The sequence below is a fragment of the Phocoena sinus genome, chromosome 16 (assembly GCF_008692025.1).
Source record: "Phocoena sinus isolate mPhoSin1 chromosome 16, mPhoSin1.pri, whole genome shotgun sequence".
Taxonomy (NCBI): Eukaryota; Metazoa; Chordata; class Mammalia; order Artiodactyla; family Phocoenidae; genus Phocoena; species Phocoena sinus.
This window is the reverse complement of record NC_045778.1, coordinates 36,009,155-36,023,926: the sequence shown is the minus strand read 5'-3', so window position 1 is coordinate 36,023,926 and position 14,772 is coordinate 36,009,155. Positions and strand designations below refer to the sequence as shown.

Genomic DNA, 14,772 nt, shown 5'->3' with positions numbered 1-14,772 from the left:
CTTGGACCAGCCCTTGGGCTCAGGAGAGACTGTCAGTGCTGAGGTTTTCAAACTTTAGACTCTCAGCAGGAGAATGCTTTCCTTGCACACAATGGACTCGGCGCACACAGGTCAAGCCTGAAGGAAGTGGGGTGGGTCTAGAGCCTTGGAAGCCAGAACTTTCTCTAAAGAACACCCTGGATTCAGGCTGGGGGACATGCACCTGGAGGATCACTGCTTTAGGAGGAGGCTGGGACACAGGCTGCCTGGGATGCCTGGGCCTGAGATGACTGCTCAGGGTCCTTCCTGGGAACCGGGCCTTCCCCCCTGTTGCTGTCCTTTGGCATTTAGTAATGCCTTTGTGCAAACTGCAGCCTGCCTCTTCTGCCCTTCAGAGGGACCTATGGAAGGGAGGGACCTTGCTGAACTCCAAGGGGCCAAGGGAAGTGCTGGACATCAGCATGAGAGCTCCAGATGGGCCTGAGCTGGTGTTTGGTCCTGCCACCCACCCTGCCTGGAGAGCCTGGGTCCAGGGACAAGACCTCTGAGGTTCTAGCTTGTTTTTGTGAAGGAAGCAACTTTTCACACTGGTAACTTTGTGGACTATCTTGGTTCTAAGCAGACTGCACACTCCAAACTGGGCCCCAGTTTATGGAACATATAATGGTGAAAAAGAGGGGCCCCTGCCCTGCAAAAATGAGATTCTCCTCTCTAGGAAGGACATGTTGTGTGTGATTTCCTTCCTCCTCATTAGCCTGTGGGGTGTGGTTCCAGCAAACAGAAGCCTCCTCGACAGGGCTGCCAGATGTGGCACCTGCATGTGCCATTGGCAGTGCCCTGGAAAGGGTACCTGGAAAGGGTGTGAAGGCTGGGTGTGGGTGGGGGGCCGGCATGTACTAGTGGGTCCTGCCCTGGAAGCTCCTGCAAGGTGGGTGCAGGGAGGGCACCTTCAGTCTCACTTGCCCAACCCCCAACATGGAGAAAACCCAAGACTAAATGAATAGAAAGCCTCGAATAATGGAAAGAGTGATGCAAAAGACTGCTGCCCTGGGAAATTGAAAAGTAAAAACCCATGGGGCTAACCAGAGTAAAAATAAAATAAAAAACATAATAATATAAAAGAAGATCAAATAAAATAAATACAAGCTGAGAAACAGTAAAAATGAGATGAAAGAGGTTGGCAAGAAGGGGTAAGGAAGACAAAGTAGAGATGGAAAATGAACATACAACAGAAGACCAAATGCCGAGACTGAAGGAAAGGATGAAGTAACCAATAAATGTTTTTTCTTTCTTTCTTTCTTTTTTTTTTTTTTTTTTAAAGAAAAACCCAGTGGGTTAATAGAGGAAAGTAGCAGTGGGATTTTTTCAGCTCATATTCTGGCCAACTGTGGGTTCCTTGGAGCCCATGGGTAGGGAGGGCCCAGCCCAAAATTGAAGCTTCAGGGCATTAAGCCTGGCTCCTTCTAAGATGCTGGTTGACCTCTCCCTGGTGGCGGTGGGGGATCGACCCTGGGACTTGGGTTGCTCTCTTCCTTGTGTTCTCAGGAGAGCTGGTCTTCTGTGCCATGGCCTGCAGAGAATCCTCCAGGTTGGGCTTTGGTGTGTCTTGCCAGTAGCAACCTTCATGCAGGTGTGGGCTGAATTATCTTAGAAATCCCAGGTGGGCCCTATGCTGGCGAGGGAGGAACACAATCTTTCATGATACAGTATCTTGTTTAATCTGGGGGCTTGCTTAAAGGAACATGATTGGAGAGGGGGCATCTCTTCAGGGGCTGGGTAGTGGTAGTTCTACATGGAGTAGACAGCTCCCCATGGAATGTGCCCGGGCAACAGGCTCCCGTGAGTGTCAGGATTCCAGCCGGTGCTCCTCAGTCCAGTTATTGACTGGGGTGAGAAATAAGATGACAGAGAAAGGAGAGGTCTGCTTTATGGAATGAAGAAGCTTTAAGTGACGACGATCGTGACTTCCTAGTGGACCACCATATTCTCTTTGTCTTGACACTTCACCTGCAGGTTTGGTGGCAAACTACTGGCTTCCAGTAGTATTCCAGTTGAGAGTGCTGATGGGCCCAGTTTATCTCTTTGCACCCTCCTTTCCCAAGTGGAAAATGGGAATATCGTCTCCTAGTAAAATGTAGGGTGCTGAGTGCAGTGCCTGCAAATGGTAAATGCTAAATAAATACGGTTATAATTAGTATAACCGAAGATCTCTTTAGAAAAAGCAATCACCTGTGTTGGCTGAACTCTGTGCAAATGAAGGATTTATTGACCCAGTTTTAATTTCCGTGAATACATCTTTGTGTAGTAAGGAGCAAACCAAGAGGACTGAGTCCTGGGTGCAGCAACTCACCTGGTGCCTTGGGTAAGTTACTCCTTTCTCTGAGCCTCGGTTTTCCCCTCTGTAAAATGGGTTTGTATCATATGACCCAGAGATTGCTAATCTCTTTTCTCCAGTCAGGTTATTGGAGTCAGGGTGAACTTGTTCATCAGGTAGAGTTGCTTGCCCGGGAGCCTGGATTGGGGGAGGCAGATTTTACAGCCCCAGAGGTTATCAGGGTCTAAAGGGACTGGGCTGGCTAGGATCAATAAGTAATTAAGGTTTTGATGAATCTGATAAAGCCCCAATAAGCCAATGTCCTTGGAAGCTGGTAATCCCAACTTCAGGTGGCAGAGAGGATTAAAATAGTCTTGCCTAGAGGTAAACAGGCCTAGGGCCCCAGTGATCTCTGGGTTTGCCTCCCAGCTCTAGTAGAAATGGGACCTGTGCAGAGTATCCTTCCTGGCCAGTCAAGGTATATCTAGGCCATTCCAGTCTGGTAGGGAAAACTGGCTTGGCTTGGAAGTATAAGAGGATGAGCATTAAGAGATGAGCATCTTGGGATGGTGAAGGACCCCACGCTGTTGGAAATGGAGGGGAAGGTGGTACCCAGGAGAGGAGCTTCCAGGGGAATGCCAACCTGTGTCATAGCCCTCAGGTCCCAAACTAGAGGGAACTCATCATCCAGATTAGAAACTGATTGAACTCTCCCCCAAACTATGTGTGTTTCTAGGTTGACTTCTCAATATTTGGAAGGGGGGCTTGAGACTTGTTTCACTGTAATAAATATCAAGAGAAACTTCTAACTGGGTTACAAGTATCGCACGTCTACTTTACTAACATACTACAGGGGTCCCAACAAGTGTGTTTGGGGATCCCTTACCCTGTGGCCCTTGACCTCAGATTTGAGCCCTTACAGGATGAACATACCACCATCCTTCCCAGGAGGAGACAGTCTCCATAGGAACCAAACTGTTACATAATAAAACCCATTCTTTATTTCCCTTCTTTCTACGACTTTTCAGCCAGTGAACGGTGGAATTTCCAGGGAGTGAGAATGGAGGCATGGGGGGTTTGTAGAGCCCAGGAGGGGTGTGTTTTACAATTCAAGGCCCCTAAGATGGATTTCTTGAGGAAGTGCCTTTGTGTGGGCACCACACCCAGCTGGACAGCCCAGCCTCCTTCAGGCGTGGTCATTGCTCTCCTCTTGCCTATGGCCCCTTCATCCTGGAAGTCACCTTGCCAGCCCCATGTGGTTCCCTGCTGTTTCTCCAACCCAGCTTCTCCTCTCCCCTAGGTTCTCCCTGCGGCCCCACCAGCCACTGCAAGGGCTGCCTCACCGTTCTCCAAGCCTGCACTGTCCCCCTCTGCACAGCCTCCTCCCACACCTTTCCAAACTAAAATTTGCCAGAGACTTCTGTGGCAGGCAGCTTGGGACACACACATACGCGAGCGTGCACACGCACACACACACAGACACACTCACACTAAATTCTTTTTCTTCCTATCTTGGCTAGCTAACCAGCATTCAATGCCTGGAAGCCTCCCTTCCTTCTCCCTTGGTAACCTCCACTCAGCCTTTAGAACTGTCACCTCCTCCACGAAACTATCCCCTGGCTCTTCCTCCCAGGCTGGGTCACAGCCCAGAACGCGCCTGTGCATACATAGCTTATTCAGGGTCCTTGCCACATCTTTTAATGATCTGTTTAGGTGTCTGCCTCTCCTCTGAGCGGGGAGTTCCAGGTAAGGTCTGTCGCTGAGTCTCTCTGAATCCCTCACGCCTTGTGCACGGCCCTGATCAAGGCAGGGGCCTTGGGGCGCGGGCCAACGACAGGGCCAAGGGGCGCTCCCGGGCTCGCGGAAGTGGCCCCTTGCACTAGGCTCTGCCAGGCGCGCCCGGACCGAGCTTCCGCGGAATCCCGGTCCGGGAAGGCTCAGCTGTCTTCCTGAAATCTTGGGTGTGCCACGTGGAGCCCAGTCTGGAACTTGTGTGTGTGGGGTGGGGGGCAGGGTGGCTAGGCGTCAGGCCTGCCACTTCCACCCAGGCTGGAGCCCAAACAGCTTAACGATACATCAGGTGGTGGCTGGCCGGAGGCATTCCCGGAGCGGTGGAGAGAGCCCCGTTCTGCGCTGGCCGCGAGGAGCCGGCTCTTCGCCCTGGGCTCACGCGTAAAGGCTCCGTGCAGAGTCGGAGTCTGAGCACGCCGGCCGCTTAGAAAGCTCCTCACGTCCAGGCGCCGCGGTCACGGATGCGCCGGTTTCCGGCCATGAATTGGGCTTCAGAGTGCGAGCCGCCTGCCCGACTCCCGGCTGAGCCCGAGGCCGCGGGGTGGGGGATGGGCGGCCGCCAATGTCGGTGGGGCCAGCTAGGGTTGGAGCCCGCGGCCGCGGCTCTGCTCCGCGACGTCTGGCCGCGGCGGGTCCCTTTTGGCTCCCCTTGCGTCTCGGTGCCTGGCTCAGTGCCCCGCCCGGTCTCTCTCCCGGCTACCCCTGGCCCGGCTCCTAGAGGGGCTCTCTGCCCAGGGCGGGGGTCATGGCCCGAGACGCAAGGCGGCTGAGGTTGGCGGGGGCCAGGGGGCTCCGGGAACCCTCGAGGGCAGTCGCAGGCCGACCCTTCTCCATCCTCTGGTCCCTGGCGAACGGGGGGCACGAGGCCCAGGGCCGCCAAGTCTCTGCCCGCCGCAGCCCCGGCCGGTCCCCATCGCTCTGCGGGCCTCCGAGCGTCCCTCGGGCTGGAAGCGCTGAGCACCCGGCGCCCCCTCCGAGCCGCGAGCGGGAGAGCGCCGCGCTGCGAGGCAGAGGCTCCGCAGTCACGTGGTCGAGAGGAGGGCGGAGGGGAGGAGGCGGGCAGGGAGGGGAGGGGAGCGGAGTCGAGGGGGAGGAGGAGGGGAGGGGGCGTCCTCCGCAGTTCGGCTCCTTGCCGGGGCTCAGACACACAGCTAGCCCGGAGCCGCCGCGCCGACCCGGCTGCTGCCGCCACCGCCTCCGCCGGCTCCGAAGCCTCCAGAGCCGCGGGGAGCGCCGCTGCCGCCGCCGCCGCCGCGGGCAGCCCCCGCCGCGCCGGCCTGGGCTCGGGCCGCCAGCGCCGCCGCAGCCACTAGCGGAGCGGGAGCCCGACCGCGCTGGGCTGGGCTGGACTGGGGCGGGCGCAGGGCGCAGGGGCGGGCGCGCGGGGAAAGACGCACGGGCGGGCTTCGCTCTCCCGGGGAGCGGCCCGGGACTGCACCCGGACCGGCGCCTCCCCGCTCCGCGCTGCCCTCGGCCTCGCCCCGGGCCCGGGCGGATGAGCCGCGCGCCCGGGGGACATGGAAGCGCTGACGCTGTGGCTTCTCCCCTGGATATGCCAGTGCGTGTCCGTGCGGGCCGACTCCATCATCCACATCGGTGAGCGCGGCGGGCGCGGGGCCAAGGCTGGGCGGGGGCCCCAGCGGCGCGGGGGGTGCGCGGCGTCCAAACTTGGCTGTTCCCTGGGCCGAGGGGCTCGGCGGACGGTGCTCTCCCGAAGGGCCGCTCCGCGCCGCCCCGCGAAGATGTGCACGGGCCGCGCCGCGCTCCCGCGGGCTCCCGCTGCTCCCCGGGGCTCCAATCCCCGCCTCGGGGCCCCGCGGCCTCTGCCGACACTTAGGGCCGCGGCTGCGGGAAATCCGGGGCTAGGCGCAAGTCCAGACCCGCGCCCCTGGCGGGGCCGTCGGCGGGGTAGGGCCAGCCCTTAGGCGCAGCTCAGAGCAGCGGGCGCCGAAGGCGGGCAGGGCCCGGGGTCTCGCCAAGTTGGCAGGGCAGGATTCAAGAGGCCCGACCGGAACCGTGCGTGAATGTGGGTGTTGTCAGCGTGTGTCTCTGTGTGCGCTTGTGGCTCCGTGTTGGTGTCACTGCGAGAGGGCGTTGGGGTGTATGGGGCCATCAGAGCCTGTGTTGGTGCGTGCATGACTGTCAGCCTGTTAGAGTGGACACAGTGTCTGCCTGTTTTTCTCTGGTGTGTGTCTGTGTACCTCTCTGTATATGTGTGTGTGTGTGTGTGTGTGTGTATCTGGCTGTGGCGACAGCAGCCCAATCCTGGACAGTCCCAGAGTTTCCTACGGTCCAGGTCTTGGGGGCCGGCACATGGTCTGGGTGGTGGGAATCAGGGAAGAAGCCTGGGCCGTGGTGTCGTGTGTGGGGGGAGTGTGTGCGCGCGCGCTGAGCGGGAAGAGACTGATGGAGGGAGAGAACCGGCAGAGGAGAGAAGACGATATAGAGAGGAGGAGGGGGCTTGTCGCTGATGGGGAGTGTGTGGGAGTTGGTAGCAGCAGGGGAGAAATCCCAGGAAGTTGGTACGGGCTGGGGGACTGACAGCGGTTGCTTTTGGGGAGCCCGTCTGCAGTCGCTTTTCCGGAAGTTGGGAAAGACCAGCGAGCCCAGAGAGTCTGCGGGGTTGGGAGGTGTGAGAAGGCAGGGATGATGGGACAGGCGAGGCCGGGGTGTGATGGGTGGTCAGGGACTAGGTCTGGGCTTGGTGCGCTGCAATCCCCCTGCAGGAGTCAGGGGCCTGGGCCAAACCTGCTTCCCAATGGTGGTGGAGGTTGAGGGGGGGGCGCTTGGGTCTCGTGGTCAGCATTGCGGCTCTGGGTGTAGCATGGAACGGGACCTCCCTCCTCCTGCCCAGCCCCCAACTCAGGGAATCACTGGACCCAGCCCTGGGACTGTGGTGACCCTCAGGGCCTGGTGAGGGGGAGGACTCTGGAGTTGTCCAGGCTGCAGGGCCAGGGTCGGTGAGTCCCACCTATCTCGGCTTTAAGTGCTGAGAGTCGGCCACGGAGGTGCTAAGAGTGCACAGGGCCAGCCGGAGGCCGCCCCAGAGGAGCTGTTCATGGTTCTAGAAAGCCCTTTCAAGAGCGGCTCCTTCTGGGCTCCTCAGCCCTGCTGGGTTAGAAGGCAGAGGGTCTAGGGACATCCTCCTACCCACCCACCCCTAACGTACTCGGCAGGAGAAAAAGTGGGGAGGGATGGAAAGCAGGAGGCAGAGCCCAGGGAGCCAGGCTGGGACTGAGCTGCCTGTGTGCCTGTCATCTGTTATCAAAGGCCCCTGCGTAAAGAAGCCCCCTGGCATAGGAGAGCCACTGTGGACCTGCTTGCTTAGCTCTTTGCAGAGGGTGGTGCGCAGGGCAGAAGGAAGTCATTGTTCCATTTTGGGATTGGGGCTGGGGACACTTGCCTGCAGGGGAACTTTGTGGCTCCTGGGATAGGACTCATGGGGCCATGTCAGGGCATTTAGGTGCTGCCTGAGGTCACCACAGCTTGGCTCAGTCCATTATGTGGGGCATGGTTGATACATGAGGTGGTTTGGTTGTGAAACACTTGTGTGACCTGGTGGCAGCATATGCCATGTGCATGTGTAACTCATGTCGACTGTGTTGGAATATTTGGGGGGTGTGTTTCTGTGTTGGGGGACTGAGGAGAGCCTTAAACTATCCTGTCAGGCTGAAACCGCAGCCCAGAAGTCCCGCCACCTGGCAACCTGCAGTCCTGCCAGCACCGTGACCAGAGGGCCAAGGCTGGGGTAGGGGTGGGGTGGGGAAGAGGCCCCCTCTAGGCCTATAGCCTTGACCCCTCCTCTCCTCCAGGTGCCATCTTCGAGGAGAACGCGGCCAAGGACGACAGGGTGTTCCAGCTGGCCGTATCCGACCTGAGCCTCAACGATGACATCCTGCAGAGCGAGAAGATCACCTACTCCATCAAGGTCATCGAGGCCAACAATCCTTTCCAGGCCGTGCAGGAAGGTGAGTGGCTGGCCGCCATGCCCAGGGCTAACAGGGCGGGGGCCTGCCAGCAGCGCTGGAGCCCTGCAGGGTCGCGAAGGGCTGGGCCACGCGGGGTTCCCTGTGTGCCTGGGCAGTCACGGTGCCGCGCACGGTGCGCGCTCCCTCCCCGGCCCACCAAAGCGGTGGTGCGGGAGTGCCTTGCGCTGCGGGGCTGGAGCGGAGAGCTTGTGAGCGGGGAGCTGGGCTCCTTGCGGGGCGTGTCTCGGGCTTGTGCGGCTCCTTTCCAGCTGGGTGGGCGCGTCTGTGAGCCGCGCAGGCGTGTGTGGCTTAGGGCTGTCTGTGTTGTTTGAGTGTGGGTGGGTGTGTCTTCGAGCAGGGTACCTGTGTTGGTGCACCTCCCCTGACCTGGATGGGCCAGTGTCCTCTTCGCTATCAACCGAGGAGCGAGGAGCGTGTGGCGCCCAAGCCCGTGAATGCGCAGCATCTCTCGCCTCAAGGCCGCTCTGTGCCTCGGCTGGCTGGCGTTTCTTGGCCGGCGGCGCTCCTCCTCCGGGTTTGGAGGAGCCGCTCGTTCTCCCTCGCGGTCCCCGCCGTGGGCGGAGGCGTCCCCGCCCGGGCCGAAGGTGGGCGCTGTTTGACCAGAAAAGCAGCGGAGTTGGGCCAGGCCAGGCTGCGGGGAAATCCTAGCCCGCGCCTGGGCCGCCGTGGTCCGCAAACTCGGCCCGCAGGCAGAGGCAACAAGTGCGAGGCTAAGCGCAGAAGCCCCCTCTGCTCTTCCCTCCTCTCTCATTCGCTCACCTCCCACTTGGCTTGAGCCTGGGCTCTGGGCCTCAGGTATCTCTCCCACGATGCCTGCTTCCTCATCAGAGACTAAGGCTTTCACTGCCCCTGATATCTGCCTGGCCCAGGGCCCCTTTCCTCTCCTCTGCCCCATATCCATGGTTTCTCCTAGTTCCATATATCCAAGGCTTTGACTCTGAGGCCCTCGCCCAGGAGCATTGAGGACAGAGGACACAGCTGGTGGCCGGGATTCCTCCCAGGAAGAACTGACAGGACAGTGGGTCGGTGTAGGGAGGAGGTGGGCTGGCTGAGGGCTCCAGGCAAGTTACCCTCGCCCCGCCCCTGGGCCCAGAGCCCTCCTCTGGCTCTAGGTTATATGTCGGCTGCTGGTTTTCTTGTATCTCCAAGGATAGGGTGACTCAGTGAAGGCTCTGGTCTGGGTGCAGAAGGTCAGAACTGGTGCTGGGGAGAACTTGGTGCTGGAAGGAAGTTTTGGGGAGTCTGCTATTCTTGCAGAGGAGGGAGAAGGCCCAGCTCTGGGCCCTGAAAGTCCAAGGATGTCTTGAGGTAGCTGTGAAAACCTGGAGGTCTGGATGTGTTTTGGGGGTGGTGGTGAGTGGGGTGAGGCTGGTGTTGTCTGTCAGGGGAGCTGCCACTCCCAGCCCTGGCAGAGGTCTGACATTCATTGAGGTACGAGGGAAGGAATCCCTGTCCTTCTTTGCTGTCTGATCATGTCCTACCTGCAGTCCCGGCCCCCGCATGCCCTGCCCTTGGACTTTTTTTTCAGTGTACCCTCATCACAACTGTTGCATGTGCTTGGGGTGGGCTCTAGCCAGGGGAGGGTGGGACCTCCTTAGGCAGAAATGACCCTAGCTGGGGTGGGGATCTGTGGTGACATAGGCTTTTCCAGTTACATGCCACAGTTTTCACAATGCCTCACGCTCCCTTGACACTGTCCCCATACACTCGTCTCTGTGGACATTCATTCTTTGTGCTTGGGAGCTGAGGACGCAGCTGGGGAGCACCTGTTTCCTGCCCCAGGGAGCTCACAGTGTGGTAGGGATGCCGCCTGTGTTTGCCATGGCAGTTTGGTGCTTCCACCTTCTCTGTTGACATACCTTGTTTCCATTGACTTCCCCTCCACTGTGTTGACTATTCCATGCGCATTCATTTTGCTCCAAATGATGCCCATCGGCCCCCCCCGCCCCCCTCCAGCAGCAGGTCCCCAGAGACTGAAGCTAGTGCTCTTGCCCAGGGTTACAGTCTCAGGCAGGTAACACACATGGGTGAACTGGGCAGCTGGGCCTGGAAGAACCTGGAATGTGGGGTCTGGAGAGGTCATCTCTGTCAAAAGGAGCAGCTGTTCCATAGCTTCAGCTGACTTTACCATTTGGGAATGAAAATCCTAGTGTTATAAATGGGCTGTTTTTTTTAAAGAGGAGCCCCAAATCTGGACTTTAACGTAAAACCTGATTTCTAACTGTTCTCGACGAATCAAACAATTTGAACAACACAGTACAAGCCAAATAAAACAGAGCTTTGGGCCGTTCAGCCTTCAAGCCCTAATGCAACTTTGTTCTAGAGACATAGGGCTCTACCCAGGGGCCTTTTCTGGGTCTCAGTTTCTCTACTTTTATAACTGGAAGAATGTCTCAGGCTCCAAGCGTGGCAGGCTGACACAGTCTTGGAAGCGTGTGAGTGAGTGTGTGCGTACATCCAGAACTAGAGAATTAGAAGCTGATGGCTGACAGTTGTCCAGGTGGAGGAATACTGACCAGGTGGTGTTGGGCTACCCTCTGACCAGAGGGCGTGTGCGGGTTAAAGTTGGTATGCTTTCAACTGATCAGCCGCGTGGGCAGAAATTCACATTGTTATCCCATGACCTTTTGAAGCCCTGGGATGTTACCGGGGATGGGACTCCTCGAGAGCCTCAGGGAGTACAGAGCGGGGGGCACAGAGGCTCTTCCTCCCTGGCCTGAGGCTTGGCGCAGCAGGCGCTCAGCTGGCTGGGTGTCCTTCCTTCTGTGCTCTGTGGGGTGCTGTCCATCCCGTGGCTTAGCCCTGCCTGATAGATATCTCATCTCTCTCAGCCCTGCTTGATAGATATCTCATCTCTCTCCTGGGCTTGGACAGTCACAGCAGCAGGACATGGGTGGTAGATACAGCTCGGATGGGAAAGGAAAGGACTTCTTGGCTGGGGCAAAGGCAGACTGGGGTTCAGTCTCCATCATGGACTGGGCGAGCTCCCAATGACACCCCCCCCACCCCCGAGGTGGAATTGGGATTGAAGTGATGCTGCCCCATTTGACTTGAGAGGTAGCACCATGCAGGAATAAGAGCATAGTTCTTGCAGTCCAAGAAACTGGGTTCAAATCTGGCTTGCCTCACGTGCAGTGTGATTTTGGGAGAGGCCTGGCCCTGTTCTGAGCTTCTGTTCACGTATCTGTTGAAAGGGAACAATCACAGTACCTGCCTCCTGGAATTATTGTGAGGATTAAATGAGATGAGACATGTATGAATTGTCTGCAGAGGGCCTGCAGTAGGTGTTCAGTAAACATGAATTCCCTCTCCATTTCTTGACCAACTGTGAATCCATCTCAGCTTCTCCTGAGGCTGTTATTTTCAGCTGCACCATTGGTTAAGCTAGTGAATTCCTTGAGAGCGGACCCTAACTGACCTTTTCATTTTCAGCTTTTTGCTTAACTTTTCCCCTCCTGATTATAAAAGAAATGCTTTGCTACAATGAGCATGAATTAATTTAAAAACGTGAAAAAGGAAAAGGGCAGTGCACGCTCATTATATAAAATGTGGAAGGTACAGGAACGCATCAAGAAACAGAACAAAATCGTTTGGAATTCTACCACTGTTCTTTCCTTCTAGTCTTTTTTCGCACACTGAATTTCAAAAGCACTGAGAATTCCTATTCTGTTCAGTTGTGTATATATATTTTTTGATTTAACACATCATTGGCTTTTTTTGAAATCACTATGAACTATTTGTAAACATTACTTTTAATGGCTGCATATATTTTCAATATCCAAAACAACTTATTTTTTTTTTTTTTTTTACAACTTATTTTTAAAAATGCAAACATTTATGTTGAGATATGCTTAAGTATTTAATGAAGAAAACAAGAAACTCTACTTTGGCTTGTTGGTCCTAAGATTTATACCTGCAGTTTCTTCAGGCTGATTTTGTATCCATACAAGCTTCTTACATGTTACCTTTTGAGGCAGTTGGTCAGTTTATGTAAAAGATTGGATCACTTTTTAATAAAATATGCATTTGGTGAGGATTTAGCAAATGATAACACAGAAATGGTATTTAAGTCTCTAAAAGGCTGTATCTTAGATTTAGTTGGTAAAGTCCATATTAACAATAAGTGTGAAAATTTGTCTTCTAGATACTAGATGAGATACTAATTTGTTAAATAAAAAATTTTCATATTGCTTTAGAGTGCCTGCTCAAGGAGAGGATTACATAAATGCATAAACGCATAAAGGAACTGCCTGAACATGAGTCTCTTCTGTTCACAGTATTATCTTTTACTGTAAGTAAAAGACTTGAGTTATTGGTTATGCTGTAGATATATCTGTCACAGAGTGGAAAGATAACAATTTAGGGAAGAGGAAGAAAAAAGGAATATATGTGATGCATTATTCCTTTTAGTTACAATAAGCACAGAAGTGTTTTAGGAAGACAAGGTAAAAATCACCCAAGTATAGCTCGGTGTTCACAGAATACAGCAATGAAACAATGAAATAAGAGGAAAATAAAACACAGTGAGCTTGGTGGTGTCCATCTGATGGCTTTGCTCGTATTATACTGGTCACTCCTAGGTGGTCACCCTGCCCCTTACGCTCTATGATGTCTGCTAGACGGTTTCCCTCCCTGAGCTTTGATGCCTCTGGTGTCTTCCTTGATTTCTCTTCAGAATTATGGGTCCCACTGAGGCTGTATTTTTGCAGCCTCTGCTGGCAGACCCACTGTTCTCCCTGATAACGGTGTTATAGGTTCCTGCCTGGGACATACTGTCAGCATTTCCCTGGGTGTGATGTTAGAGTCATTAAAGATGCTTGCAGGTCCACACCATCATTCCCATCCACTCAGCTGCGTCATTTTTCTCTTGGCGTTGAAACAAATTTTACCACAACTTTGCTGGTTAAAAATGGGAATGTAGGGAATTCCCTGGCGGTCCAGTGGTTAGGACTTGGCGCTTTCACTGCTGAGGGCCCGGGTTCAATTCCTGGTTGGGGAGCTAAGATCCCACAAGCCTGTGTGGTGCGGTCAGAACAAACAACAAACAAACAGCAGCAACAACAACAAAATGGAAATGTATTATCCTACAGTTCTGCAGGTCAGAAGCCTGACGTGGGTCTCCCTGGGTTAAAATCAAAGTGTTGCCAGTGCTATTTCCTTCTGGAGGCTCTAGGAGAGAATCCATTTTCTTCCCTTTTCAGCTTCCAGAGGCTGCCTGCCTTCCTTAGCTCCTGGCCCCCTTCCTGCATCTTTAAAGCCAGCGATGGTGGGTGGGGTCCTTCTCACAGCAAGTCACTTCTGTCCTCACGCCCACTCCTCTGACTCTTCTGTCTCCCTCCTCCCAGGACCCTTGTGATTACATTGGGCCCACTGGGATAATCCAGGCCTATCTCCCTGTCTTCAAATCAGTTGATTAATTCCATTTGCAACCTTAATTCCATTGCAGCCTTGCTTCTCTTTTGCCACGTAGCCTAGCATATTCACTGTTCCAGGGGTTAGGATGCGCATGTGTTTGTGGGCCATTTTTCTGCTACCGTGTTGGCACACCTGGCAGGTGCCTGTTGTAGGCAGTGCACATCGTGACCCTTCCCTTTCTTCCGCTCGGTTGGCTGCACTTTTGCTTACTGGGTGGCATCCTCTTGTCACTTGGGGCATATGGCCATTGTTCCCCCGTCTTTCAGACTCGCTCTGGAGGTGGCACACTGCAAGTCTGCAGGCCTCTACAGACTTCCCTGTGCTCTCCAATGACACACTGACTTCCTTCCTGGGGCCTGCAAGCTGCTTTTGCCTAAGGAGGTTCCTAGAGGAATCTGCTTTGTGAATAGCTAGACTGTAAGTCTGTGCCACCGTGCAGGTCCATGACCTCCATTTCTTCCAGGCCAGGTCCTTCAGACGCCCCTCCTCTCCCCGCCCTCCATCCCGCTCACCTAGAGCACAAGGTGAGGGTCCCTACAAAGGTCAGTCTTTCTCAGCTGACACACAGGGTCTTCTGCCAGTGACGTTTCAAGCCAGAAGATGGCTGTGGCCACGGCCACAGGTGCTGATGGCCGCTCACTAAAGTTGGGCTGGGGACAGGGAACCATCGAGTCCCCTGTCTGGATTTCTCACAAGCCTGTGTCTATGTAAAAGTATAACTGCCATCTTCCCTCAGCTGGACTACCAGGCTTCAGAGCTGTCCTTCATTCTAGGGTCACTCTTGTGTGTCCAAACACACACACTCTCTCTTCATAGACTGTACTCCTGCCCTCCCCACATCCTCATATTTATTGGGTTCCAGAGGCTCCCTTTTAGTATCCCTGTTGCTGTAGCCTTGCCCCCAGATTGGGAGGTTGGACTTAACTGGCAGTGAACAGATGGGCCTCTCATGCCAGGCGTGTGGGTTGGAAGCCATGGGTCTAGTGAGACACTTTTCCTCATGCTGCCGCCAAGCTGCTGCTGTTCCCATTCCTGGTGACATGGGAACTTTAACAACCTTCCTGTCTAGAGTAGCACGTTGGGGCCATTTGTCCAGGTTTCTCTTGGAGGATAGCTAAGGCTATCCCTTAACACTGAAAGCCACATCTTGTAAGGGCAGACAGACTCTTTCCAAATTCATGTAGTTGCCAGGTCAAAAATCCCCTTGCCTTGGCCCCTATATCAGCCATCTTCTGTCTTTACTTGGCCTTTTCAGTACCCAGAAAATTCTGTCACCTAAAAACT

The 14,772-nt window shown here is 55.0% G+C and overlaps 1 protein-coding gene across 2 annotated transcripts in view; it reads left to right on the top strand.

Annotated features, from left to right (window-relative positions):
- Window positions 1–5,202: 5,202 nt before the first annotated feature.
- Window positions 5,203–14,772, top strand: part of GRID1 (glutamate ionotropic receptor delta type subunit 1) — a 671,539-nt gene continuing 661,969 nt past the window's right edge. Inside the window, exons 1-2 of one of the 2 annotated variants that reach the window (XM_032609306.1) lie at window positions 5,203–5,680; window positions 7,897–8,052. In XM_032609306.1, the coding sequence (XP_032465197.1) occupies window positions 5,602–5,680; window positions 7,897–8,052 (235 nt within the window). In that variant the 5' untranslated portion in view covers window positions 5,203–5,601. The remainder of the gene's footprint in view (window positions 5,681–7,896; window positions 8,053–14,772) is intronic. The other variant, XM_032609307.1, reaches the window with a different exon arrangement.